This window comes from Rhea pennata, chromosome 24 (assembly GCF_028389875.1).
Source record: "Rhea pennata isolate bPtePen1 chromosome 24, bPtePen1.pri, whole genome shotgun sequence".
NCBI lineage: Eukaryota > Metazoa > Chordata > Aves > Rheiformes > Rheidae > Rhea > Rhea pennata.
In genome coordinates, this window is record NC_084686.1 from 5,732,910 (window position 1) to 5,759,707 (window position 26,798).

General features: G+C 57.1%; 1 protein-coding gene across 2 annotated transcripts in view; it reads left to right on the top strand.

The window, feature by feature from the left end:
* Nucleotides 1-26,798, top strand: part of LOC134150505 (opioid-binding protein/cell adhesion molecule homolog) — a 338,482-nt gene that overhangs the window by 291,901 nt on the left and 19,783 nt on the right. For both annotated transcript variants that reach the window (XM_062594486.1, XM_062594485.1), the window contains one exon: nucleotides 23,869-24,101. In XM_062594486.1, the coding sequence (XP_062450470.1) occupies nucleotides 23,869-24,101 (233 nt within the window). The remainder of the gene's footprint in view (nucleotides 1-23,868; nucleotides 24,102-26,798) is intronic.

Below are 26,798 nucleotides of genomic sequence, written 5' to 3' on the forward strand. Positions count from 1 at the left end.
GCCGGGATGCGGAGCAGCAAACCACTTGGTAGAAGAAGGCAGCCTGTGAGCAGCAAAGCTATTGAGGCATGATCTCCCCAGGATTCGTCCCTTGGGGCTGCCTTCCCCTCGGGACTCTCTGGTGTGCAATAGGGGTTGAGCTACAGCCCCTCAGATAAAGCACCAAGAGGCTCTTTCGCCTCAAAAGAGATCCTTAGTGTCCTCAAGGTTTCCAGGGCTGAGCAGCTTAGAAGCAACAGCTTTCCTCGCCGGGGTGCTTTGCCCGCCGGGACCTGGCGGCAGGGCAGTGCTGCCGCTCTTCGCCGGCAGCTCCGTCCTCAGCTCCTTCCTTCCTTTCACTTGAAGGTCCTGAAGCCACTAGGTGGCTCCAGGAGTGGAGCCGGTTTCTAAGCCACCTCTCCCTTCTCCCATCCTTCCTGCAGAAAGCGGGTCTTCTGGGTGCCGTCTCGCCCCTCAGAGCGGCGATCTGCAGCATTTCCTGCGCCCCTCCAGACGGGAAAAGGCGGTGGTGACAGGCCTGGGGAACTGTCGTCCCTCGCTCGGGTTTTGTGACTGCTGCTCTCGTTGCCGGTTCCCTGCTGCCCTTGGCTGCGGTGCTCCTGAAGGCGTCAGGACACGCGCCTCTCTCCTCCGCGCGGACGTGCTCGGAGACGCCGCTGCCGCAGCCGGGCGGGAGCAACCGGGGCCGGGGGAGCGGGGAGGAAAAGCGAGGAGGGGGGAGAGATAACCCTGTTTAGCAGGCAGCGGAGCAGCGTTTAGTGACAGCCTCAAGTTTTGACCTTTGTTAACTGCTGTTTTGCTCGGAGAGTGACAGGGAGTGCTGTGAAATAGCAACTTTTTTGCTTGTACCGTTCCCGAGAGCTGTGCCGCTCGGAGCAGGCTGTGCCAGGCTCTCGGCTTCCCCAGGCAGGGAGACGGCGCCGGGGGGTCCCTGGGCCAGCTGTCCCCTGGGGGCACGGGGCCTCCGTGTCCCCTCAGGTGCCGTTCCGGATCAAGCGGGTGAAACGTTGTAGGAGCAGGCGGTCTGGGAGCCTGATGTCCCCGTTCAGCGGTGGCCTGCGCTGGAGCGGGGCTCCCGGCTGGTCGCTCCCCTATCCAGCTCCTTGCTGCAGCCCCGAGACCTTCTGCGGAGCTGGGAGATGCAGTTTTGTGCCGCAGCCCCGACACAGCCCGCCAGCACCCGGGGAAGCCAGTCCCCACCTCTCCCATTGCCCTGTGGCTCACAGCAGGTCTGGAGAGCCCTCGGAGCCAGGGCTGGGCGGCGGAGGGAAAACCAGAGCACCCGCAAATGAGAGAGGAGAGGGCAGGAAAAAAGAGAGAGAGCAAGCACATACACGCCTTAAAAGAACATATTGCCTTTTCTTCCCCCCCCCCTTTTTTTTTTCTTCCTGAAAGCAGCTGTGCCTTTTTCCAGCACTTTTAAATGGTTGCCAGGGAAACAGAGCAAGGGAGAGTGGAAAGGTTAGATGGCTATTGGAGGAGGCTAATGCACTTGTTTCAAGCAAGAATTGACAGGTGCTTGGGACACGGAGGGTTCTGATAACTCCTCGTTTGCACGGCTCCTTACCGGAACCGCAAGTGCCTCCCTACCACCCTTAATTGTGTTTTAATCATTTGCAAATTATAATCCATCTCCATCAAGGGGACTCTAATGGTGGGTTTATGAAGCACGTCCTCATGTTCTTTAGCCCTTACGGGACACAGGGATGAAATATTTGGTACGTTGGGCCCCACTGGTACGCTTGGGCTGACTTTAAGGGAGTTTGACGCCAGAGGAGGTCCCAAAGGAAAATGTGGAAATTGCAGCTCGGCAGCCCAGAATTGTTCTGACAGCGTTTGGGAGGGTAGAGGGCGCTTTGGAGCAATGCATGGAGGAAGCTGCAAGCAGGTCCCTGGCCCTTCCTTCCAGCTGGGAAGGAGCCACGCGAGATGGAGTGCAGTGCAAACTTGCCCCGGAGAACAGCTGGGGGCAGTTTGGGGACTGAGGCGAGTGGGGCCTCTCCAGGGGAGGCTGAGCGTTCCCCATGCCGCTCCCTGCTCTATCATGAGCCACCTGGAAACCGTAGGTGAAATCTTGGCCTGCTGGAAAGCAATGGGAATTTTGTCCTGGACGTGTGTGCAGGCAGAACTTCAGTGCCCTGCTCTTCCCTTCAGCCCTCCATGCATTCCCAGGCCAATAAGCATAGCAGGAGCAAATGCACCTTGCAGTACCGATGGTAACAGCTGGAGCCGTGAGCACATCCGTAGCCTGATGGGTGGTCCGTATGTTTTCTTCTGCATGCATGCACAGAAAGACCGGCGGGAGGAGGAGAGGGGCAGGATTTGGAGAGTGTGCCGTCACCCCACAGCTCCTCAAATGCAGCGGGATTGGGGTGCCTAGCACTACAGGTCTCTGAGGAAAAGCTCTCTTGATCCGTCACAGCTCCATGGGAGGCAAGACATGGGCGATAAGGCCCCCGGCACTGCCGCGCAGAACAGCAGAAAGCAGCATCACCAACAGCCGAAACAGGCCAGGGAGAGCTGGTGTTATTGAAGCCCTGCCTGTGCATCGGCAGAGGCCCAGCGGAGCTGCTCTGCAGATAATCAGCAGGTCCACGCGTGGTGCTGGTGGTGGCCTTGGCGGGGCCGGCAGCGCCCAGCCCGCCAGCCGTTCACTTGTGAGCAGCGGTCCCTGGGCGCTCCCAGCCCTTCCCGGCACATTCACCTTCCTCCACGCTGAAAAGCAAGGCTGGATGCCTCGCTGTAGATGCTGTCAGCATTGCTGCGGTTGGAGGGCTTTTGTTCCGTCCCCTCCCTTTTGTTTTTGTTTTCGTTTCGTGTCTGTCTTTTCTAAAATAGCTGTTCTGTCTACAGAATAACCAAGGGGCCTTAAACTAGGCTGTTCGGGATGAGCGTCCCAGCTGGTATTTGCAAAACAGCAAACGATAAATAGCTACAGTGCTGGAAAGCTCAGGCAGGCTCTGCCGAGACAAGGGTGGCTGGTGATGGTTCAGTGCTGCTTTGTTTTTCCTGAGGAGGGAGAAAAGTTACTGCCTTAAAAAAAAGAAAAAGGGAGAAAACCCAATGTCCTAAAGCCGTTTGTGCATGCAAAAATGGAAAGTAGAGAGCGTGGGATTCGCTGAGCTGAGGGCGGGGAGACCCAAGCTCTTCCACGTGTCCCTTCGGTCCCACAAACACGCTGCTGCTGTGCGCGGTGGCTGCGCCCATTGATCGCATTAGCGCACTGACATCCCGACCCGGTTCCCTCTGGCGCTGCCTCCCGCTGGTGCATGCGATGCCTCCGTGGCTGTTAGGAGAGCGAAGCGCCGCGGTCGGAGGGCAAGCGGGCTTGCGAAGTGACAGGCAGAGATGCCTTTTGCAAGGGGACGGGTCGCCAAGGCCCTTGTGTTTAGGGAATGCAGGCCAGGTGACTGCGAGGGACAAATGGTTCAGGGACCTTCTTCTTCCTCACCTCCCCCACGCGTGGGGTGAAGGCTGGCAGGAGGCTTGGTGAAGAGGTGGCATGCCATCTGCCATGGCTGAGATGCGCTGGCCCAGCCAGGCTGGCTAGTCGTGGCTTCCAGCCTGGTGGCTGAAATGCAGCAATCACCTTTTTTCTGAGCAATTCTGAGGAGCAGAGAATTGGTTTACTCTTTGCCCAGAGCCACAACTACAGCTGCTTGCTGATCCTCCTCGTCGACGGCTTCCTACGTCTGCAGTCTATCCATCGCCCCTGAGTGATGGGTACCAGGCCAGAACAGAGATGTGCAGCGCTCATATCCCCATTAGGACATTGTTGGTGTCAGCGCTGAGCGTGAGGGCCTCGGGAAACGTCACTTAAGGTAGTAGAAAATGACTGTGCCTCAGCCGGCTCTGGTTCCTGAACCGAAGTGCTCTTACCCCCAGGCAGCCCTGACTAGAGGGTTCTCTGTCTTTTAATATGCATTTTGGTTTTGTATTTCTTATTGTAAAGAGGTGTTGTAGGTGCAGTGAAAGGAGCTAGACTGAGAGCTCTGGGACACGAAATCCTTTGACTATGAAGCAAATGCAGGATGAACACAACTTCTCCTCTATGCATAGCTTTCTTCTCCCTGTCCCTCTCTCCTTGCTCTGCAGCAGAGCACTGGTAGCACTCTCTGGTCTCCAGAGCATCTCCCACCTGGTTTGGAGGAGCCCATACTAGCTAGAAGAGGGCAAACTCGGGCAACTCAGTCCTTGGGACCTGCTCTGTCAGGAAGGCTATTTGAGCACCCAGCAGCTGGATTCAGCTGCAGCTCCCATCCTGCTCTTGTGCAAGCACACGAATGGAACAGTTTTCTTCAGCGAAAACCCTTTGCTCTTAGAGCGAGTGTCACAGCTGGTCAGGCTCATGTTGACTCCAGAGCTGGTCAAAAACAGGTTGTCACAGGCACATGCTTGATGTTAGCATGGCTCTTCTGGAAGCCATTTACAAACCTTAATTCGTGAGGACGTGTTGTACTCATCTGGAAAGACTCCAGAGGAGGACAAGCAGAAAAGCCAGCATTGACCTGCCCACTTGGCTGTTCAGCAGGGGGTCGTGAGCTGGAGCGGTGCCCCCAGGCCCGGCTCCGACGCCGTCTGACCTGTGCAAGGCAGCTGCATTGCAGACAAGCTGCTCCTGGATGAGCTAGCCTGTCTGCGTTGCACCGTATCAGGGAGAAATGCCGGCACGGGCTTGGGAGGTGGCATGGCTGCCTTGCCCAGAGCTGCACCTGGAGCTAGTAAAACTGGCCGTCAGGAGTACCAGTGTTGCTTGGAGCCTTGCTTGCTCCTCCTTCTGTCCCATTCATCACTCCAAATCTCCCCAGTCCCTTCTCCCTCGCTGTTCTCCCTTCCATTCTCCCTTCTGCAGCAGCTCTGGCTTTTGTTTGCTTGTCTCAGCAATGCACACCCTAAACATATGCATTTAAGTGCCTGGGAAATCGGCTCCCAAGCGAGCTGACATTATTCTACTTGAAAGAGAGATCAAGAATCGGAAGTGGGGGTGGAGCAAGAAGAATGATTTATGAGGTTTTGGTTGGCCAAGCAGGGCATTCTCAGCATATTCCAAAATAATTTAACATCATCTATTCTGCCTGCAGTGAGAGTTTTGTTAAGGAAAGAGAGAAAAAAAAGAAAAATAAGAAAACAGAGAACCACGTGACGATACGGTTAGAGCTTGAAGTTCCTCTTTCCTAAGGGTGAATGTCTCCTCTCACTAGCTCGCTCTGTAAATCACACGGCGATTGCTGGTCTTGGATTGGTGGCTCCGTATTTCCTGAAGTAGAGGTGGTTGCTCCCTCAGTTTCCTAAGCTCCCCCCGTCCAACTAGGGGACATAATCACAACTGAGAACGGCTTGAAGGACACAAGCCCGGGAGCCGGGAGGGCGGTTTGTAGGGAATAAGTTCGTGGATAAATTTAAAGCTTTTGTTCTCTTTGCAAATTACTGCGCACAGTATGGGGAGGCTTTGATCATACAGATTCATTTTATATCCTCTGCCTGCCAACATACCACCTACCCACTTTGCCTTTTTTTGCACAAAGCGCTTTCTAGGTTTTTCAACCCCCATCTCTTTCTCGGGGTTTGAGGATGGACTTGACCCAGATCCGGGCAGGCAGGAGAGGGTGATGGTAGGTGTGTGGCGTGCCGTGACGGGGTGTGTTGTGCTGCTCTCTGCGAGCCGGGCTGAGGGGGGCACCGGGCTGAAGGCGTCCTTGGCCCTCCCTGGAAACCTTCCCCATGGGAAGAACTCAAGGTGCTGGCGGGCAGGGTCCCGGCGAAGTCCTCACCCGCGCCGCCGGCTCTGAGCCTCGCCGGGGGGATGGCGGGCGCCTTCCTGAATTATCGGCACGGCGTGGGTCGGCTGGGTGGCGCTGCGATGTGATGATGCCTGTTTCCAAAGAGCAATGACTTCCCAGCGGGAAGCTGCGAGTACCCCGTGTGCCTTGCACGGAAAGGCACGCCGGGTTGGGGGGGTTTTGCTTTGCTATGAGAACGCGTGTGAGCTTTCTGCGTGGGTTCGGAGAGAGCCGGGAGGGCTCGGCGGGAGCAGCGTGGCATACGCTCTTTGCTGAGCTATCATCCTCTAATGGTGTTCAGGGAGCATGAGCTCTTCGCAGCCACTGAGCGTTCATCTCACCAAGTTTTTATCCAAACAGGTTTATGGAAATACTCTTTCTCTGAAGGGTTCTCCCTTCTGAAGCAGGCGACAAAGAGAAGCAGCGAATTTCCGTAGCAAAGAGCAGTAACGTGACACGGAGTAGGGGGATTCAGTCCTCAAAGCATTTTGCTGTCTCTCCTGGTGTTGCATGAACGGGCATCGGGCTTTTCCCCACGTCCTAGCCTCTTCATACCTTTTCTGTTCTTGTGGTGGATCAGCTCTCGGGGCATGTGCCCTCCGCAGTTGCAGGGGTGCAGGGCTGAGTTTGTTTGGGGCCAGGGAGCGTAGTAAAGCACGCACGAAGGCGGCTGCAGCCTGCCCGACCCGAGCCACGTGCAACGATGTCGTATCGCGTTCCAAGATCAAATTATCCTTCTCGGCTGTGTGCGAGAGGAGTCGCCGAAGCCCCGGGTGAGGGCTCGCCGCCTCCCCTCGCCTCGGTTTATATCCCTGGTCCCCTGGCAGAGGCGGCAAGCGCTCGCTCGTCAGGGCTTGCTCTCTGCGCTAATGGCCCTCTATAAATAAGCCCCAGGAACGGTGATAGAGAACAATCATAAAAGGCAGGCGCATAAATTAAAGCCGATGTTATAATAAACCAGACGAGCCCTTCATCGAGGATTTTATGTTTCTCCTTGAGTCTGCAGCTTTGTCAGGAGAAAATGATTTCTGCCTTCTTTTGCCCACTCCTCCTCCTTCCTGCTCTCTACATGCTTGTGCCCCCCCTTGCGTATGGGTGCACGCGGGTGGGTGTGCGTTTGGAGGGCCGTCACCGTCCCCGCTGCTCGGTGCCATGGGTAGAAACGGCTGCCGGAGTTTCCCGGAACAACTCACGACTTCCCTTGCTAAGGTACTTGGGGAGGTGACAGGGCCACCAATTAACCATCCCGAGTGCCGTTGGCCGCTCTTTCTTGGCTTTTGGATGCCTATAAAAGAAATTTAAGGCCTCTGACTGGCTGAGATTGCAAAGAGCTTAGGCCAGAGCCTGGAGGAAGAGCTAGAAATGGCTCCGCTGGCACTGCCAAGCCTGGGACACTCAGAGGGAGACGCCCGGGGCTAAAGCAGCCTCTTCTGGGTGAGGCTGCAGAAGGCCGAGCGGCGCGGCGGGCGCGGGCGGGCGGGCGGCGAGCCCGGATGCCTCCGGAGCACAGTGTGAGCCCGCGGCAGAGCGGCTGCTGTTCGCGGTGAGCCCGGAGCCGTGTCTCCGCCTCGCGCCCTGGGCGCCCGAAGCCTGGCAGCGCCGGCGGGAGCAGCCTGCGGATCCGGTGGGAGCAGCCTGCGGATCCGGTAGAAGTCAGCCGGGAGCATTAGCGCCGCGTGCCGCGGGGTGTCGCGGTTCGGGCGAAGAGCAGCAGCTGCCGTCGGTGCTGGCGTTACCTGCTGGTCATGGTCGTCCGTCGGGGCATTGGGAGGCAGAGCAGGGGATGAGGCCGTGCGCAGCGCCGTGCGTGCCTGCGGGCAGCGCCAGCTCGTCCTCCCGGTGCTCCCGCCGCTTCTCCCCCCCTCTGCTTTTACGACCATGCAGCAGAGGCTGTGGCAGGGCGGGGGGAGAGCTGGAGGGAAGGAGACAGATGGAGGGAGAGAGGGAGGCACAGGGAGAGGGGACGGGCGGGCAGCCTCCGCTTTCTGGTCCCGGCACCCCTGGATTCCCTGGCCCGAGCTCCCCCTCGCGTTCAGCAGCAGGTATTTCTCCCCCGCACTCCTCAAGGTCTTCGCTGAGCTAATGCAGCAATTTGCAACCTTTTCTGCCTACAACATCTGTGCTGCAGCAGCTGCCCCTTGTGCAATGGCTCGCACTTCTCGGGGACCGCTCAGGGACCCCCAGAGCCCCCAGTTTTCCCCCACCCGCAATTTTCCCAGGTGGGCGTTGCAGGGTCGGAGAAGCCTTGGGGGATTGGGAAGTCTCCATCCAGAACCAAACGCTCAAAGAGGCTGCAGGGAGAGGCAGAAATGCCGAGTTTGGGCCCTGCGAGGGAAGGCGGGTGCCGCAGCAGCACCCGGGCGAGTTGCTTGGGTGGCTGCAGGCTGCCTCGAGGCCGGGGGCTGTGAGTGCGTGGCCGGACGCTTAGGCACGGGGTCGGGGCAGGGTGACTCGCCAGGCCGGGCGCTGCAGCCCGGGGGGGTTTTCCTTCCCTTGCCGCTGGCCCCGAGCGGAGCAGAGCCCGAGCAGCTGCCGTGGAGGCCTTTTTGTGCCGTCGGTTGCTTCGTGCGCTCTTCTCCCTCTGGAGGCTGCCTGGCTGCTCCGTTTCTCAGCCACCTTCGTTCATCAGCGTCTCTCTGGTCTCACGCGGGGTCGTTTTCTGCTTCATTTCCTCCCCCAGCCTTTGGTCGTCGTCGTCGTCCCCCGCCCCCGAGCTCTCCGCTATCTTTGTCATCGTCCTGGCTGGAATAAAAGATGACTGCAACCGAGAAGCGCTGAAATCGCAGCTCCCCTCGGGGACTGTTTGCCCACATCACCTGTCGGATCGAGAGCCTGCATGTCCTTGGAAAAATATGTATTTCAGGCCGCCGGGGTGCTAATTTGCAAGGCCCATTACTCAAACGAAACATTAAAATGGCCGTCCATAAACCCGCGCCTTTATTCCTGCCTCCCCCTCTGTCCAAACTCCCCTCGCCAGGTATAGGCTTCCTGTCAAGCCTAAGAGCCAAAAGCAAAGATTTATCGATAGGTACCTTGACTCCAGCTTGCATTTTAATTATGTCGCCGTCAGCCTGCGCTGAGAATAAACTCGGTGGCTATTGCATTATCCTCGCTCCATCTCTCCAGATAAATGCGCGAGGAGCACCGCGGTTTTATGGAGTCCCTTGCCCGGACCCGTTTGCTTTCCTGCGTCGCTGCCTGCCCGCTCGCCTGCGCGGATCGGCGGGCTGGCTGCCCTAGGAGCCTCCGGCCAAAACGCTGGAGGAAGGATGAGGGAAGGACGGGCTCTGCGCCCGGGGGCACTTCGTTTCCCTTTGCACGGGATGAGGCGTGCCTGGCACCCGCGGGTGTTTCTCCTGCCTGTAACTGCAGCGGTGGGGGACAGGACTGCTGGGTCTCGCAGCACCCGGAGCAGATCGGAAATCTGGGCTTGGCAACGCGCTGCGCCTTCGGCGGCGTGCTGGCGAGACCGCTGGGGAGTTTCCCGCATCTTCCGTCGCAGCGAACGGGGATATCTCCGGAAGGGAATTCCTATAATTAAACACCGCGGGGGTCTCCTGCACCATGTCGTAATACGCTCATAAAATGTTTCGGATGCTGTTTACAGGGAACTGTTTCTCTCGCGCGTCCGTGAGCGAGCCCGTGACCGCTCCGGCGCGCTGCGGAGCCGCGGCGAGCCGATGGTGCTGCAAGGCGCCGGGGCCGAGGTTGCTCTGCCGGGAGCCGGAGCTCGCGCTGGGAGGGCGGCGGCGGCTCGAAAGGCACGCTTGTCGGCGAGGAGGCCAGCTTCGGAGCGCGGCTCTTCATTTTCCTTCCGCGTGCGTGCCTGTTTGCGCGCGTGTGTATAAATATTATTCGCACGCGACAGACAACATTGGCGTCTCTCTGAATGCGGGTGCGAAGTTTGACCTGGCACTTTCTGGTGGAAGCGATGCATATTTATCAGGAAGGCGATGGGTGGGAATTAATACCTCGCGCAGCATGTCAGACGCTCTCTCAGCAAAACGCTGCGATTATTAAAATAAACAGCGGCAAAAGCAGCTTTGCCGTGACAGCGTCTCCGAGGATAACTTGGTTAGGGAGCGACCTTCCTCGCTGGTGGGACGCCTGGGTCCCGGCCGGCGGCGGCCCTGGAAGGCGCTCGCGGCTCTGCAGCTTTATGTACGGGGCCGGGCTTGGGAGGCCGCAGCCCGCGGCTGCTGGCCCCTGCTCGGATGCCCTTGGAAATCAGCGGGAGTTTGGCCCGCAGAGCAGCCGTTTCGGGCAGCGGGGGCAGAGCAGCTCCCGGGGCGGCTCGCTGCTGCAGACCTCTGCGCTTTTGGACCGCTGCGGAGATGGGACCGGGAAGGTGTCGGGACCCGGAGAGCGTAACGAGTCGCGCGACCCCGCGGTTCTGTCCGACAGACTCCCTGCCGGAGCAGCTCAGCCAGGTCGCCTGCCTCAGTTTCCCTGCTTGTAAAGATTTTGTAACTCTTCACGAACACCATGGCAGGGGAGTGCCAAAGGCGCCGTTCACTAATAAGCATAAAGTGCTCTGATAGTCTTGGATGGAAGTGGCACATATTGATATAATGTTACGGTACCTCATTTGACTTCGTTTTCTATTGCAAGCCCCCTCTTGATCCCGTTACCTGCAGTAACAGTTATCTGGCTATATTTTATCGTCTGAATATTTCAATTAAATTACTTTTTTTAAAAAAAGCCTACACTGAAGTTGGAAATGATCACTGTATCACTCCAACTTTCCTCCATTCCCAGAAGGTTAATTGAAAGGCAGCCATCTTGGTGACGTTTAGACAAATGAGGATAATTATGTGTTCTCCAGCTCTTTGAGAGGTTAATTGCTTAGATGTACGAAGACTTGAAGAACAAAGAAGGAATAAATCAGAAGCAGGACTATGATCTGATAATGTAATTTGGTATATTCATGTACAACTCAAACAAATAAACCCCCTAATTGCATGAACTCGTTGGGCTGCGCGGACGCACTGCGGGGTCACCGGGATCGACGCCCGGAGTCGACTCATCGCAGTCAGACCGGCGCGAGCAGGCACGGGGCGTCCGCTGGAGACGGAGCGGTCTCCGACCAGGAGGGCGGGCTGAGTGGCCAAGCGGATCACAGCAGGCTAGATGACTCTGGAGTGTCTCCCAAGTAGATGTAGGCATTCTCCAACTGCTTCTCAAACCAGCGCCAGCGGCCAGGCTCATTTTGGGAGCTGGGCTCGAGACAGAGCTATTGCAATAGGTTCGTCTGCAGGAACCTGTCTTACGGGTCTCATGGGGCAGTGGGAAGCACGAGGCTCCGTGGGACCTCCTGCCCTTCATAGGGCTTGGACGAAGCGTCCGGGCTTTTGTGTGTGGTCTGGTCAGCGCGGTCTCCCCTTCTGAGCAGTTTGGCCACGCCAGGCTCTCGCGACACGTATGAGGTCTCTCGAAGATGCACGGGCTCCGTGGTGATAAAAGATGCAAAGAACAAACCCTCCGATTCAGCTTGTCGCCTGCTCCTTTCACTGCAGTGGAAATATCAAACTCTTCACGGAAGAACACTTCACTGCCGTATCTGTTTTATTCGAGTCCTCTGTCCATGTTAGCATTGTATTCCTTGGACACACTTATTTGAAGCACGTGTCATTTATCGTCCTCTCTGTGGTCTTGCAGGATGGCAAACTTGGGAGGCAAGAAACGTCACGTTCCAGAGAGCAGAGACATTAGTAACATTTCCCATTTATGTATATAAGTAGCAAGAGAGAGCGAGCACTGAGACATCTGCTTACTGCCTGCCAAGTAATGGAGCTGACCCGAATTTCAGCACCAGAAAGGAGATAGTAGGTGGCAAGTAGACAAGACAAAGGAGGTGCTGGAATGCCAAGCGTAAAATTGCCTCTGGTGGGTTATTTTATTTTGCTTAATTGTTGGTAAAATCTTTGCAAATTGGCAATTATATTCTTGGGCTGATTGCTTACCCAGGTAATTTACAGACTTCTCATTTGGCAGGAGCTCTTCCTAGCATTTTCCATGAAATATGGTTTCGTCCTCTATCGGTAGCATTTCCCTCTCTTTATCAGTTCTGCCTGCAGGAATCTCACACGCTAATTCTTGTCGGTGCGCCGTCCTAAATGAAGCAGAGGTGTCGTTTGATTTTTGTTTTTGTATTTTGTCCGTTCATTGGGTTCAGGGTGCTTTTGTTTGGGCCTGTGGCTTGTGAAGAGGTTTGTCTGTCTGTGGGTCCCTCTGTCCTGCTAGGACGAGGTGAAATGATGTATAGGGACTGGCGATCCGCATCGCTCTGGAAACAGCGGGAATCAGTCGGCACGACCATCTTCAGGTGCCGCTCCGAAGGTCACAGCTCAGGCTGGTTTTAGCTAAGTGCCTGGAAAGCGTGGGCTCTTATCGAAGCCTCCAGGCTGTGCAGAATGGCAAGCCCATCAGCCAGGCAAGCTTCAAACCAAACCTCGCTTTCTGGCCAAGAGGGTCAGGAAAACAGCGCTTTTCCCAGTGAGCACTTTGGGGTGAAAAAATCTTCATCTGGCATCTTTTTTTTTCTTTTCTCCTTCCTCGCTTGGAAAGTTTTGAATCGATTTCAGCTGAGGAATGCCTCGCCACACCTAACCTTCGCGGAGCCCTGGACTGCAGCCTCCGAAACACTGGCCAGCATTTTTTTCTGCCTATCCATCAGGCCAGTCTGAAAGTGCAGTTTAATTCTCTGTATTTGCTCTTGTATTGTGTATTAAGATACAGCGAGTTTATCCAGCAGTCCAGCTGTTTTGGAGATAATTACTACAGAACTCAACCTGATGTAAAATAATCCTTCCGGGCAAGCAGCCAAGAACCGGAGACTTATCCTCCAAAGACTGAAACCTCTCCATTACCCTGAGGAGTCACCAAGCTAGGAGCGGCTGTCTCGCGACAAATGCAGGTGTTGCGGTAGTGACAGGTGGGTCCAAAGTAAGTTTTGCCTGGTGGCCTCCGCTGCGTGTTCCCCGGGGGAACTGGCCTGGCCTCTGCAGAGGGTGGTGGAGCTGGCCCGACCATCGCGTGGCACAGATCGCAGGAGAACCACTGAGCTGCCAAGTCCAGATGATAGAAATCTCTGGAGAGCTGATGTTTCGGTTTGCAACGTTTGGACACCAAGCCGGCCAAGAAGAGCTCATGGGAGCGGGAGGACCCAGGCTGCGAAGGAGGCCTGAGCTGGTTTCCATCCAAAGTGTCCCACGGGCTTTGGCTTCACTTGGAGCACTGGTTCACAAGTATCGCCCGTCTACCCCTCTGCGGACTTGCCAGCACGTGTCACTGCCCAGGTGCGTCAGCTCCTGCTAATCTGCCTGCTGCGCATCTTCCTTAGAAGTTAAGCGTTATCCGTAGACTTGGTTTCTCCCTCCCTTTTCCACGTCGTTTAGCCCAGTTTTCTAGGGTAGGTCACTGCGTTGCCATTGACTGTGCTTATGGATCCCAGGGCTACTTCGAACCTGACTTGAGTGGACATAGCCATCCGAAGGCAACTGCGTCTTCAGGTTGGGTTGCCGGAGCGTACGAAGGTCTGTGCTTTTGCTTTGCCCTGACGTCTGCGCGGAGCCTTTCCCGGGGGCCGCCCGCGGGCGCCTGGCACGCCGCGTCGAGAGGAGTGCTGCTGGGAGGCGGCGGTCTTGCCGTACCGCTCAAATTTTCCCTCCTTACGAGTCAGTGACAGCTGTGAGATCGCTTTGCTCAGACAGTGCAGACGATCCTTTTATCTCAGATGCGCTCTGGGCGTCTCCTGGCCCATGTTTTAATCAGTTTGCAGACATCCTTTCTTCTTCTGCAACCGCAGTAAACCACTGAAGTCGGCAGCGGTGCGCCTGCTTTTGGCCCGTTGAAAGCGGCCCAGTTTCCCTGTAGAGAGGGAGCCGGCTGCCCGTCCCATCAGGACGGCTGGATCGTGGCGGTCGGCGCCTGATATTACCGCATGCTAATTACCGGTACTTAACTATGTGGCTAACTGAGACTGCGAAGCAGTTATTTCTGTCTCTGCCTGCCTGCGAAGGTGGAAGAAGAAAAATAGAAAGGAAAAAAAGCGATGGCAAAAGCAAAAAAAAAAAAAAAAGAAAGAAAAAAAAAGAAAAAAGAAAAGAAAAAACCCACGCAGAGGGCTCCAGGTTCTTAAATGTTCAGGTCTGCTAACACTGCTAGCAATAAACTCGGCTTTTCTTCTCCTCCTTTTGATTGAAGAACACTCGAAATCAGCCAGGGAGCAGGTGCCGCATTGTGTTAGATTAGCGCTGATTGAATTCTTACACAGGCAGCTGATTGAGGCGAGCGCGCGGCTAGCGCGCGGCTCTGCAAGCGCCGGGGCTGCGACGAGGAGGGTCTTTTGCCGGAGCGTGTCCCTTAATCAGCCCGCTTGAACGTGTCGGTGCTGCGAGCGGGTCGCTCGCGGGCGCTCTGCCGCTGCCTTGCTGCCCGCGCCGCGCTGCGGAGCAGGACCCCGGGCCAGCTGTGGCAGTGCTCTCGTGGCGGGTGGGAGGAGAATCCGGCGCCTGTGGCAAGAAGACATCTCTTTACCGTCGTGTCTGGCCGTCTGTCCCGTCCTGGCTGCCTCGTAGCTCTTTGGGGGCCAGACCACAGAGGCGAGGTGCTTGTGAGCTGCCTACTCTTGCCTGCACGCTTCCTCTTGCAAAGTAGCCCCGGTGGGAAGCTCCAGCTGCTGCTTCCCAGGACGGTTAGTGACGGCGTGCCGCTGAGTGCCCGTGGCTTTCGGTAGTCTCTCTGGGGAGGAACTGTGAAGATGACCTGCTTGCTTCGGCCTCCCGCAGAGAGCACAAGCCTCAGGAGGGCCCGGTGGCCGAGAGCAAGCCGGGACTTGGCTCCCGGCGTTGTTGGGGACACGCCGCACGACCTTGAAGAGAGGCTGCCAATCCATAGCTACCTTTTAGAGCCTCAAGAGATGCCTCACTGGATTTCTTCCAAAGTCAGCAGCTCCCGTGTAGGCAAGCGCAGCTGGGAATTTCTCCAGAAGCAGTTTTCCTGGAATAGCTGCCCCTGCTCGGTGCCTTCATTTCCATTTCCATTCAGGAGATCAGGTGTGGATGCAAGCATTGACTTATTCTGATGTTAGCATTTAAGTGCCATCTGCTCTATAAACATCCCCATTGATTTGCTCTATCAAAAGGCCTCCTGCTTTATCCCTTTTGCTGCTGCCTCATATTTTCTTATGAAAATGTCTATTAAGCTAATAACAGCCGTCTGCCATTGGGGGCTTAGGCTGATGGCTTCTGATCTTCCCCGCTGTGAAGGGGCAGCGTGTTTGGGCGCAGACGGAGCTGGCCCGCGGCACGAGGGCAAGGGAAGCGCTTTGGCAGTGCGTGTGCCCAGAGTCTGCAGCCGGGCACGGAGGGCGGTCTGGGGCCACCGGGGCTCCCTTCTCCACCCGTTATTAGCCGGTTTGGCTGCAGAAAATTACTGGACTGGTGAGAAGGTGCTGCCCACGCTGCAAGGCTGCAGTCAGAGCCTGCTTGCACACATGGTACGGTCCCGGGGGCCAAAAGGCCCGCTGTTACTTTCTGAGCAGCAGTGTGGTTCGGAGCAGACTGTAATGCCTGCGACTTGAGCGAGGAGGAGCTGGAGCAGAGGGAGCAAACGGCAGCCAGAGGCACAGGCAGCAAGCGGTGGTGCCCTGGACTTCTGGGAGCACGTGAGAGGCTCGTGCATCAAAGCAACAAGCTGAGGGTGCAGGAAAGATGATTTGGAGGGAGGGTTTTGGTGGCAAGGAGGTGCCAGGCCTCCGCAGACTTGGACCTTCTGGCGGCTATGCCTCACGGGCCTTCACCCCTCTGGCTGGGTCACCCAAAAGGCGAGTTTGCAAGGCACGGTTTGCCATTTAAACGGAAGGGCGCAGAGCTGTGGGGCCTTGCACATGCTGGATGCACGGAGAGCATCTTGTTCTCCTGCGGCCCTGGAAAGGTAGCAGGGGGCATGTTTGCTAATTAACGATGCGCGCGTCGCCTTGCGACAGGAGCCCAGCTTCTGCCGCGGTGGGTGGTTTCTCACTGCTGTAGCGGTGTCCAGATTTGCGGAGAAATGTATCCTATAGACATCAGTGAAGAGAAATATTGTGAGAAGTAGGTAGCTGTGCATAAATGAGCAGAGCGGTGGTTATTATTGCCCTGTCTGCTTAAAGAGGAAGTCAGTTGAGGCGTAGAGCAGCTCAATGGATAGCATAAGGCCAGAAATGAACGCTGGAGTCAGAAATCTTGTCTAGGTGTCCCGGCATCCAGAAAGGTCTTTTGTTTCTTGGAGGTAGGGGGAATGTAGGAGTAAAGAATTTGGCCAAGCATGGATCTGCGCGCACAAAATGATATGAGCAGAGTGAACTCCTGATAGCCTCGGGTGTGGGAGAAGCTGATTTTCTCGGTGTTCATAGCAGAGGGTTTGGTGGGTCGGAAGCCAAAAGAGCAGGGCAGGGCCCAATTCTTTACATTAACCTCCTTGCAGCCCTTCGGGCCTGGTGGGGAAGGTGACTGGAAATGGGTTTAAACCCACCCTGTCAGGTGTGAGTAGCGATACGAGTTGGCTCTCCAGCCACGGCAAAATATCTTTATTTCGTTGTGTGCTCAAGTGCCAGTTTAAATCGTCCTGGTGGAACAGGTTGAGCGTGGCGACACTGGAGAGGAGGTTGACTCAGAGCAGAGCCCGCGCAGGAGGTGGCCGCTCGAGCGAGCCCAGCAACCTATGAGCAAGGAGGTGGGGGCAACCCCCCCCCCCCAAATCGACGGCAGCTCGGACCACGCGACAGTCCGGCGCCGAGCTCAAACTTCACAGCGTCTCAATTTCGGTGCAGAGGCCGCACGAAATCCTAGGGGCGCTGGGCCCGAACGTGCCTGTGTTGTCTGGTGGCGGTCTAGCCCCGGGGGCTGCACGGCTAGAGTTCAGCTCTGGCTGTTTCGCCAAGACGGCTCTCGCCTGCCTCGTCATCTTATTATTACTAGGATGTCTGGGAGCTGCAGTCATGGACTGAAACACCATTAGATGATCTAGAATGGAGCTAACAAGGCAGCCCCTGCCCTCACGGGCTTATTGTCGTGGCAGATGGATATTTTATATTTAGCAACCTCTAATGTATCAATCGAGGCTTTGATTTTTCACAGGGAGCAGCTTCTGTTCTGGCGCTCAGTGGCGGAAGGCAGGAGGCCACAGGAGGAGAACGGGCGGAGAGAAACCCCCCCGATTACCCTCATGGTGCGCTGTCCGTGCAGTGGGCGGGCAAGGGAGGGTCCCGAAACCTTCAGCGGGCTTTTGGGGCAGGGAGAAGGAAAGGATGAGAGGAGGACTCTGGTGTCGGGGACGGGCTCTGGTGGTGGTCTGTAGGTTGCTCGCGCGGCACTGATTTTGTGCAGTCCAAGCGGCAAAGTCGCGGTGGCCGGGCGCTTAATTAAAGTTGCAGGCGGCGCGAGCCGGTGGCGCGTGGCTCTGAGAGTCATTTGGCTCTGATCACGTGCGGGGCAAAGTCAGGAGGGTGGCAGCTAGCGGGGAGAAGCAGAACAAGCAGAAAGCGAGGCTTGCCATGGGGACGGCTGGGGCATCTTTGCAGTGGCGTGGACTGTTCAAATTGCTGGTGCTGTGCTCTCGTGCAAGACGGAGCCGTGCCCTGAAGATGCCGTCCCAAGGCAGAATCGTGTTGCCACTGCAGCAGGAGGTTGGTACAGGAGAAAGCAGCCAGCAGCAAAGTCGGGACTGCTGCACTAGAGCAGACCGCGGGGCCAACGTGTGCGGCGTCGCGCTACGGGCTCCCAGGGTGACGTTTCCTTCCAGCGCTGCTGCTGCTCTGGGTGATTCCTGTGTGTTCGGTTTCAGCACGAGGATGCTGAAAATCCCTGCCCCGGCCACCACGCAAAGAGGAAAGGAGCGGAGGAGCGGGAGCAGGGGAAAGGCGGGTGGCTCGGCGCCCCGCGGCAGCCGGAGCCACGGCGAGACGGGAGCGAGGGTGCCCGGCGCAGGGACCGGGAATCCACACCAGGCACCCGCCGCCCTCGGCGCCGCGGGCGGCTGTCGCGGCTGGCAGCGATGGAAACGCCGCAGACGCCGTCCTGCCCTCCGGGATCTGTTGTACGAGCCCCGCCGCCGCGGGCCGCAGATGCCGTTGTGCCGCCGGCTAATTTGATGGTTTACATTGCTGAGAGAGAGGATTAGAGGAGCCTCGTGTTTTGGTGGCCTGATTCTCATTTGCATATTTAACGAGGCGGGACCCCAGCCAGGTTCTGTTCTTTTGTGTTTACTTCTGAGGAGCTGTGTTTATTTCCAATGATTACAAATAAATCTCCTCTTCCTTTGCTCCAGCCGCCCGGAATAAAAGGCGTTTGGAGTCTGTTAGCTCTGTAGCTGGAGTGGCTCCGCAAAGAGAGGGAAAAATCCAATTACGAGACCCCTGAAAATGTAATTAGCATTTGCGTCTCAAAGAAGTTTGTGCAGCCCCTTTCAGAGGTGCTTTCAGCTGGAAACTTCCCCGGCCGGAGCGCCGAGCAGTCACCGTCGAGCGGCCTCGGCAGCCAGACGAGCGGCTGGCGGGTGCCGGTGCGCGCGAGCCGGCGCGGCGAGCCGAGCGCAGCGCGGTGGCCCCATGACGGCGGGGCCGAGCGAGCCGCCCGGGCCGCCTCTCGGGACCGGCCAGCGGGCCCTCTTGCCCGGCATGGCTCTGAGGCAGAGCTCGCCCTCGCTGCCGATCTGGGTCAGGTATTTTTGTCGCTGAAAACTGGGTCAGCCGAGGAGTTTGCGGCTCAGTTTTGGCATTTCCATTTGTCATTTTGAAAAGAGAGTTTGCCTCGAGGAGTGAAAAATGGTTTGGGGTTGCAAGGCTGCAGAAGTGTTTAAAGATATAGATCTGTTTGTTTGCATAAGCAAGTGGGGACGTTTCCGGTTGGTCCGGAGGGGGGGGTTCTTCCCAGAAGCTGGCGGCTTGGCTGAGGACCCGCAGCCTCGGTTCTCTGCAGAGCCCACCACCGTTGATGGGGTCTGCGGGAAGCGATTGCCCAAGCTGTCTGCGGCGTGCGTCAGCGTTGTGGTGGTCCTAGGTGTCCCATCTCTTGAGATAACCGGTGCCTGCGGAGACCGGTGTGGAAGGCTTGCTTTATTTCTCCAGCTCTTTATGGGTTGTTTGTCTCTTGGAGCCTCCGCAGCAGAGAAAAAACAGCGCTTTCATGGGGACATTTCGAAATCCAGAGTGGGAAGCACTGGAAATGAAGGGGGCTGGTGTTATTTCACATCCCGGGCATAGGAACGGTGTTGTCAGGGTCAGTAATGAGGCTGGGCATGAGCCTGCCGCTGGGATCGACGCGGGAGCCTCTCTTAATAGGCCTGGGAGGAAGGAGACGGTCACTGCCTGCCCCTCGAACACAATGAGTGTCGGAGGAGTTATCCGTATTGTTGACACTAAGTGAAATAATTCCTTGGAAAACTTCAAAATTAGCATGTAAGGATGAAGGATGGGTACAATTAGAGCAGAAGCAGCAGAGTGCCGCGGCCCCCAGGTCCCTCCCTCATGCATCTTCCCACGCTGCTGCTTTCGGGTTCACTGCCCTCGTCGCCTGCAGAGCGCCGTGATCTGTAAGGGAGCTCTCGTTCCTCCGCAGAGCCGAGGGATAAATATGGGTCTCCCGAGATCTCGGCTCTCAGAGCCTGCGTTTATCAGCGTGAGCGCGGCGAGGGCTGGAGCTCGGGCCAGGTGCGGCCTCTGGTTCGCTCCTGGGGGCCTTTGCTCCCGGGGAAGCGGTGCTGATGGTGAGCGGCTGTGGTGGGAGAGGTGGGGGCAGCTGGCCGGGCTGGTAGGAGTGTGTGCGCTGCACAGGGCGAACATCTCTGCTCGAAGGAAGCGCTGATCTAACAGGGCGGGCGCACGGAAGAGGAGAGGCGTTGCACTTCAGCGAGGAGCGCAGCGGAGCAAGGGCGAGGTGTGTCCTCCCTCCCGGCGCATTTGCTGTAGGCAGCCGTGTGATGCGAGCCAGAGATTTGAGAGAAGGGGAGATGTAACGACCAGGAGAAAAGCTCTTTACAGGTGTCACAGCTCATGATTGTGCCCTCCTCTGAACTGGGGCCATCGTGCCGCCAGGTTGGTCAAGTCACCCGTGCTGGGCATGGCTGTCCCCCGTTGCACGAGAGCTGTGCTCTTTGTGCTTTCGCCCTCTATTTTCTCCGACTCGGGCTGTCCTGTGCCCTGGCGCAGCCTGCGCTCCCTGCCTAGTCTCGTCCTTGTTCGTACGCCTGGGAAGGGGCTCTGCTTCTGACCGATGGGAAGCCCCTTCCCAGCCTTTTTCTCCTAGACACAGAGAAGCGAGGGCTTCTGAATGTGTTACCCCCGTGAATGGAAACCCAGAAAGATGTAATCTCTGATTTATAAACATTAAAGCCCCCAAACTCAGCCTGGGCATTGCAACCCTGTAACCCTAGTTTTCTGAGGGTTACAGCGAGCGTGAGTCCAGCTCAGCTTTTGCCCTGAGGATGGTTCTCTGCAGAGCTGTCCTTGGGCAGTGGGGCTGCAGTGGAGTTGAGCGATGAGATTTGGGGGCTGTGGTGGGCAGGCTGCTGGCTAGGGCGAACTGGGTTAGCTTCAAAGCGAATTTCAGAGACTCGGGGCTTTGCATAGCCTCTCTCTGCAAATGTGGGAGCCTGGGCTTGGAGTTCAGCTTGGGCTTCCCTCCTGAGATAGTGCCTCACCTCACTTATTGGTTTTATGCAGATGAAATGAGAAGACAGGAAGGGGTTATTTCCCTCCTGTCTGACACACTCTTCATTTTCTTTAGTTCCTTCCGGATTTGTAGCAGAGCGGCTCTTTTGGAGATGGATACGGCGCCTTCAGGAGAATGTTAATGTGGGTTTGTCTTTGTTCTTAATTAGATCCCTTCAAGGGAAAACCTCCTGGCCCGTTTTATTATCCAGCTTTGTCAGAGCTTGTCTGCTTTATCTCAACACTTTGAAGAAGTCTCTTTACCTGTTTGCTTACTGGAGACATTATCATAATCCCGGTCAATTGGAAATAGGTAGCAAAGACTACTCAGCAGATGAGGCAGTGCCAGAGGCTTAGCAGCTAATGGATACTGCTCTCCGAGCACGCTAAAGACCTTCGTGGGGCACTAGTTGTGTTGGGGTATTTATCGGCGTTTGCCTTTGAAACCTTGATTTCCAGCACAAGGGAAAAGTAGTAATATGAAGGAGAGGATCTGCAAGAAGATGTGTCTGGAAATAGTGAGCTCTCTAGAGAAGCTGTGAGGCCGTGACTTTTCTGCTGGTGGTTGCTCTGAGGCGTTACTGTCGCTGAGAGGTAAAGGAGGACTTGCTAACGGCGGCTCTTCGGGTCTTTGTTTGGCAAGCCAGTTACTGTAGGGTTTTGTTCTTCTCAAATTCTACCCATGGCCCAGCCCGGGGCAGGTCTCCATGGATCCTTTCTTGAGCCGCTGGTCTCCAGGAGTGAGTTGGCCACCCTCAGAGCCTGGGCAGTGGCTCCTTGGCTGCTCTGCGCGGGGTCAGGCACGCCGGCATAAGATGAGCCCGAGCCTTGGCCGTTCGGATTAGGTCTCTCTCGACCTCCGTGGAGACTCGTGTTTTACAGCTGCAAAGGCCGCCCCGAGCCCCAGGTGAGAGGGAGCAGAGAGCCAGGCCCCAGCTGCACTAAGTGGTGCTCAGCCAGCAGAGCAGAAGGGACTGGATGCCGAAAAAGGTGTTGAACGCTAGCGGGAACTGAAGAGCGAGCACTAGGGATGGGGAGCGGGAGCCTTTGTCTCTTTGCTCTCAGCGGGAGTTTATTAGAGCAAGGAGTTTCCAAGCCCGATGCCTTCTTGTGCATCCACGGCAGCGATGTTTCAGAGGAATGTTCTGCAGCATGCAAAGCGTGCACTTTCTCTGCTGTTCCCTTTGTATGTGCCACCACATCCCTCGAGTGCTCTTGCACTCCAGACCTTTTAGAGATGGGTGCATCCGTGCTGTTGGATGCAATCCTGCTCGCTTTCCTTGGGTGCTTGCTCGTGCTGTGCTTGGAGAGAATCCCCGATAGCCTCTGTGGCAGCAAAGCTGTGCGGTCTGTGGTCTGTGCGGGGGCTCCCGCGCGTGCCCTCCGGGCCGTCTCCGTCTCCCCCGGTGCGTTGCAGGCTGCAAACGCCCCTTGGTGTCCTCTGGAACGGAGCGAATGGACCTGGGCAGCGCTCTGCCTTTGCTGAAGCGCGGCAGTTTCTCGCGGGCTCTGGGGTTTTTCAGGGTGCTGCCGTCCATACGGTCGTACGTACCGGTCATACACTGGTGCCGGGTGCCTGACAGCGAAGCCTCACTCGCGCTCTCTCTGGACAAGTTGAAACCCCACCGTCGCCGGTAAGCGCGAGCTGCATTTGGGCAGTGGTGCTTGAATTTGCCCGAAGAGAGCGCGAGCGAGGCTTGGCGGCCGTTTCGAGCCCGGGGCCTTGTACTTCGCCCTAATGAGGGGACCAGCTAATACCTCCGAGGGCTTTCGTCTGGATATTTATATGAGTGCCGACATGCAAGTTGTCTGTTTTACATATTACTGCCCTGATTTTCCAGTGCACGCAATGAATAATTTACGGAAAACGTGTGTAAGTATCTCTTTATTATTCATTATAATGAAGTGAGACAGCAGTAATAGTCCACTAGACTGGAATCCCCGAGGGCTGAACTTAACTAGGCTGCGCTTAGTTCTCCCCCGGTTAATTTGAATAAAGGCAGGGCTCGCTTTGCCGACTCGAGGAAAAGCGGCGCGGCACGTTTCTTCCGCGGGGGCGGCGCGGGGCTCCTCCGTTACGGCGCCCGGAGAGCACGCCCGGCTCCCGCCGTCCTTGCTTGACCGCCGGGCTCCCTCCCACCCTGCACGGGCTTGGCGCGGGCGCTGCGGGGGAAGAGAGCGCCGCAGCCTGCTTAAAATCCAGGCAGCCACCCGGCGTGCCGGCAGGAACGTGGCAGGCCCGGAGGACCATCCGTCTTTGCAGGAGGCCGCTCGCGCTGTGGCTGGCGGAGACGTTACAGCTACAGCACGGGGAAAATTACTTGCTTGTGGGCGAATATGTTGCTTGTTCCTCCACATCGAGTGCCCTGGGGGACCCTGAAACGCGCCCATATTGCCCCTCCTGCCCACCCCAGTCACGATTTCAGTGGAGCGATGCTCGGTGCACATAACACCGCGGGAGCCTCCGCACGGGGCCCCTGGCCAGCATGCGGCCTCACTGCTCCCCTTCCAAGACTCAGTTTCCCTCTCGGCCAGGCTTAATTTAGCCAAACGCGTGATGCTTTTGTGGGGGGTGGTGCCGAGCCAAAGAAGCCCAGAAGTAAATAGATGCAGAAAATCTGGATCAAATGGAATGAGAAACCCATGTTCTCCAGGAACGTTTGCATTTCTTTTTTCCCCACTCTGTTCTTTGCCAAGTGTAAGTCAGCGCTCCGAATCGGAGCTCTTGAGCCTTGCGGTGTCTCGTGGCGGGAACGGGGAGGGCGAGAGCCAGGCAGGAAATAAATAATTGAAATGACTGTGTTGTGTTTTCAAGGCACTCGTAGGATTTACAGCTGCTTATCCAAATGTTCTCTTCTGTTCCTTCGCGCTCGCTCGCTCATGCTCCTCCTCCTCCTCTCTCCCCCGTGCTTCCCATGTTTGCGCCGAGGCCGTCGTCCCCCGGCACCGGGCACGTATATCATGCTGGGGAGGGCTCGAGGGCTGGGCTGGTGAGCCAAACTAGTGGTGAATTTTACAGCTTCCTCGGAAGCGCTCTGCAGGCAGCAAGGGCAGGGCGCAGAGGTGGGCCAGCGCGGGGCTTTGCAAAGTCGCCCTGGCTCCCAGAAATCTGACCCGACACGACTTGCCTTTGCCCCGTCTCTCCCCGGCAGCTCCAAAATAAAACCAGGCAGCTCTGTTTTCGGGGGAACCCGTCATTGCTCTGGAAATGCCCGTGCTGGGGGGGTGAGGGGGGCGGGTGCGCGTCGGCAAGGCTGCGGTGCCGGCTGCGAGCGACGGGGGGTGAGGGATGCCGCTCAGGAGGCCCCTCTGCCCCGGGGGGGGGCCTCTTGCTCAGCGCCTTCGGAGCGTGCCACGGCTGCCAGCACGTCTGCGACCGCCCTCTGCCTTGTCTTGCAGGTGTACCGTGGACGACAGGGTGACACGGGTCGCGTGGTTGAACCGCAGCACCATCCTCTATGCTGGCAATGACAAGTGGTCTATAGACAACCGCGTGGTCATCCTCTCCAACACCAAAACCCAGTACAGCATCAAGATCCATAACGTGGACGTGTACGACGAAGGCCCCTACACCTGCTCCGTGCAGACAGACAATCACCCCAAGACGTCGCGCGTCCATCTCATCGTGCAAGGTGAGCCTCCGCGCGCGCCGGCGCCTCGCCTCGCCTCGGCGGCAGAGCGGTTTGCGGCCGGCGGGCGCCCGGGCCCTCCAGGGCTCGAGCGACCCTCGCGGTGATGCCGACGTGGGGATCGGAGCCCCGTCCGCTGCTTTGCGCGGGGAGGGAGCTGGGGGCTCGCGCCGGCTCTCCAAGGAACCGCGTGGGGAGGGTTTGGATTTGCACCATCTCCCCGTTCGCTGTGCCCTTCCTGTGGGGAAAAGGAGGCCTGGCGGTGGCACGAGGCCCAGCGTCCTCCTCCGTTTGCCTTGCCTGTCCCAGCAGAGACTGGTTGCGTGGAGTCGGGTGCCTGCGCAGCCGCCTCCGGTCGGACATGCCTCTGGATCCCTGCTCCTTTGCAACAGCTATCAGCTTTTGTCCAGTCTATAGATTAATTTTTCAGAGTTAGTGTTAGTTCAGGTTAGATAAAGATAATGAAAGTTTCCTAATCCTCTTAAAGAAGATTTATCTGGCTGAGTAGAAAGCTCTCAGAATACAATAAAGCGTGTATAAAACCAGGGCCTAATCTTTCCTTTAATTTCAAACAGCTGATGGGTATTGATTTTGCAGTGAGCAAATCTGAAAAATTTCTAGGCCTCAACGCGTCTCGGAAAACAACCCAATGCAAATATATATATATTTCTTTATCCTGTGCATTGAGAAATAGCAGGGCTTGATGACAGCCACGGATCGAGGAAGGGAGGGGAGGTCTCTGCCCTCTCCCGTGAGTGGCGCAGGTGTTGGGCAGACGCAGCGGGTTGCCGCCGTCCCCGTCCCGGTGGCTGTGTGCGGCTGTCGAATCTCCGCGCGGCCCTGCGGTCTGCGCAGGCTCTCGAGGGTCCGCACGGGAGGATGCTTTTAGGAAAGGAGGTTTCCCTGCCGCGGCTTGACACGCGCGGAGGCATGCCTCCCTCCGGGGACGTCCCGCTGCGGCAGGCTGCGGCCGAGGAGAGGCGCCCCGCCGGGCGTACGGGAGCCCCTCGCCGCCGTTCCCCTGCGCGGAGGGCGCGCTGACCCGCTTTCCCCATCTCCCGGCGGCGCGGCGTTTGCCCCGGGGCTTTGGGGACTGCAGGCCCGGTTACTCCGGTGGCCGCCCCTCCGCAGGGGTCGGTGGGACTAGCGCTGGGGACCGGCCGGGCGCCGCTGCGCAGGAAGGGGGAGCGGGCGCCACGCGCGGTTGTAGGGCAGGCTGCGTCCGGAAAGCGAAGGCTTTTCGGTTTGCTGCGAGGGCGCGTGTGCCTGGAGTGAGCGTGTTTGCATGAGAGCGAGCGAGATTACATCTCCTCCTCTTCTCTCCCCCTTTTTGTGCGCCAGCTCGTAATAAATCTTCTGCACGTAACACCCGATATCTTGCCTCCTAAAATCCCCGTGCGATTATCTTATCTCATTAAAGCAAGGCCAAAAATCCTTTCTGTTCCGCAGAAACGCTCGTGCCAAGCGCAGGGGTGAGGATGTGTCGCAGCGGCGAGGCGCGCCAAGGGTTGAAGGCAGCGTAGGCTGCAATGCAGACATCTCCTCCAGAGCCGGCATCCGGCTGGGGAAGGCGAGGGACAGTCGGTGTCCAGATTAATCGCCTTGTAGCAGCGCTTCCCTACGTGTGCCGGAATAACTTTTCCCCCGGCATGAGCAAGCAGCCTTTAATTGCTTGTGAGGGCATTCTGCTCATTCCTGTAAGTGGTGAATTAGCCCTTCCTTGTACAGGTGACCAGGTCTTCCTGTCATCTTCAGTGTTGGTGTGTGACCTGCCGGTGTCCAGGTGGCTGGTGGGAGGCCACGCCAGCGATGTGTCTGCTGGCATGGGCGAGGCCAAACCGAAGGCCACCAAGCCGTGTTGAAAACTGTTCCGTCATGTGTACCGGCTTTTAGATGCTTTCTAAAGCAGCCGTGGTCAGGGTGAGGGACAGAGGGTGGTATGTCTGCAGAATAAATCTCCTGTAGCACTGAACTCGTTGCTCAGGCATGTTGCATCGCCTTAGCTGACGGGAGGTTTGAGTGAAATTCGGGATGCACAGTGATGAGGATGCGGGTCAGTTGTATCCTGCTGAGAAGTGTCCCTGTCTCATTCTTTTTATGCCCTGAGGCCAAGCCACAGGAGTCACCTAACTTTGTCCTGCCAAGAACGTCCACCCTTAGATGCCACCTTGCTGCCCTACCAACAGCGGTGGCAAGTGACGTGAGACCGGCCCCACTTGCTTTGGGCTGTTGCGCGATGTGCAGGGCTGGGAGCCAGCCCCTCGCTGAGTCTGAGCTCTGGTGCTGTGAAATAAGGGCTACGAGGGAGCGTCTTCCCCGAGGAGCCGGCTGTGCCGGTGGAAGCGTGCCGAGACGACGGCGGGCCGTCACTGTGCGCGTCCTGCCGGCAGTCCTTCCATGCACCGGTTGGCCACTGAGCAGGCATCGATGACTGGCTAGCAACCGTGTTCAGGTCGATTAATTTATATTTGCATTTTGCACAACTAAAAGTTGCCCGGATAGATTATGGATTCTTCATCCCTGTATTCAATTTGGTTTTAATTGCGCTACTGCGGGGCCAGACCTTCCCTCCTAGCAACCCTGCGATAAATCTGCCGGTGACTCACAATCAACAGTAAATGTGCCTCTCCGTGTCGTTATTAATATGTCGCTCGGATTGGTTCATTACAGCAGTTAACAACGGCTTGTAAGAGCGTGGAT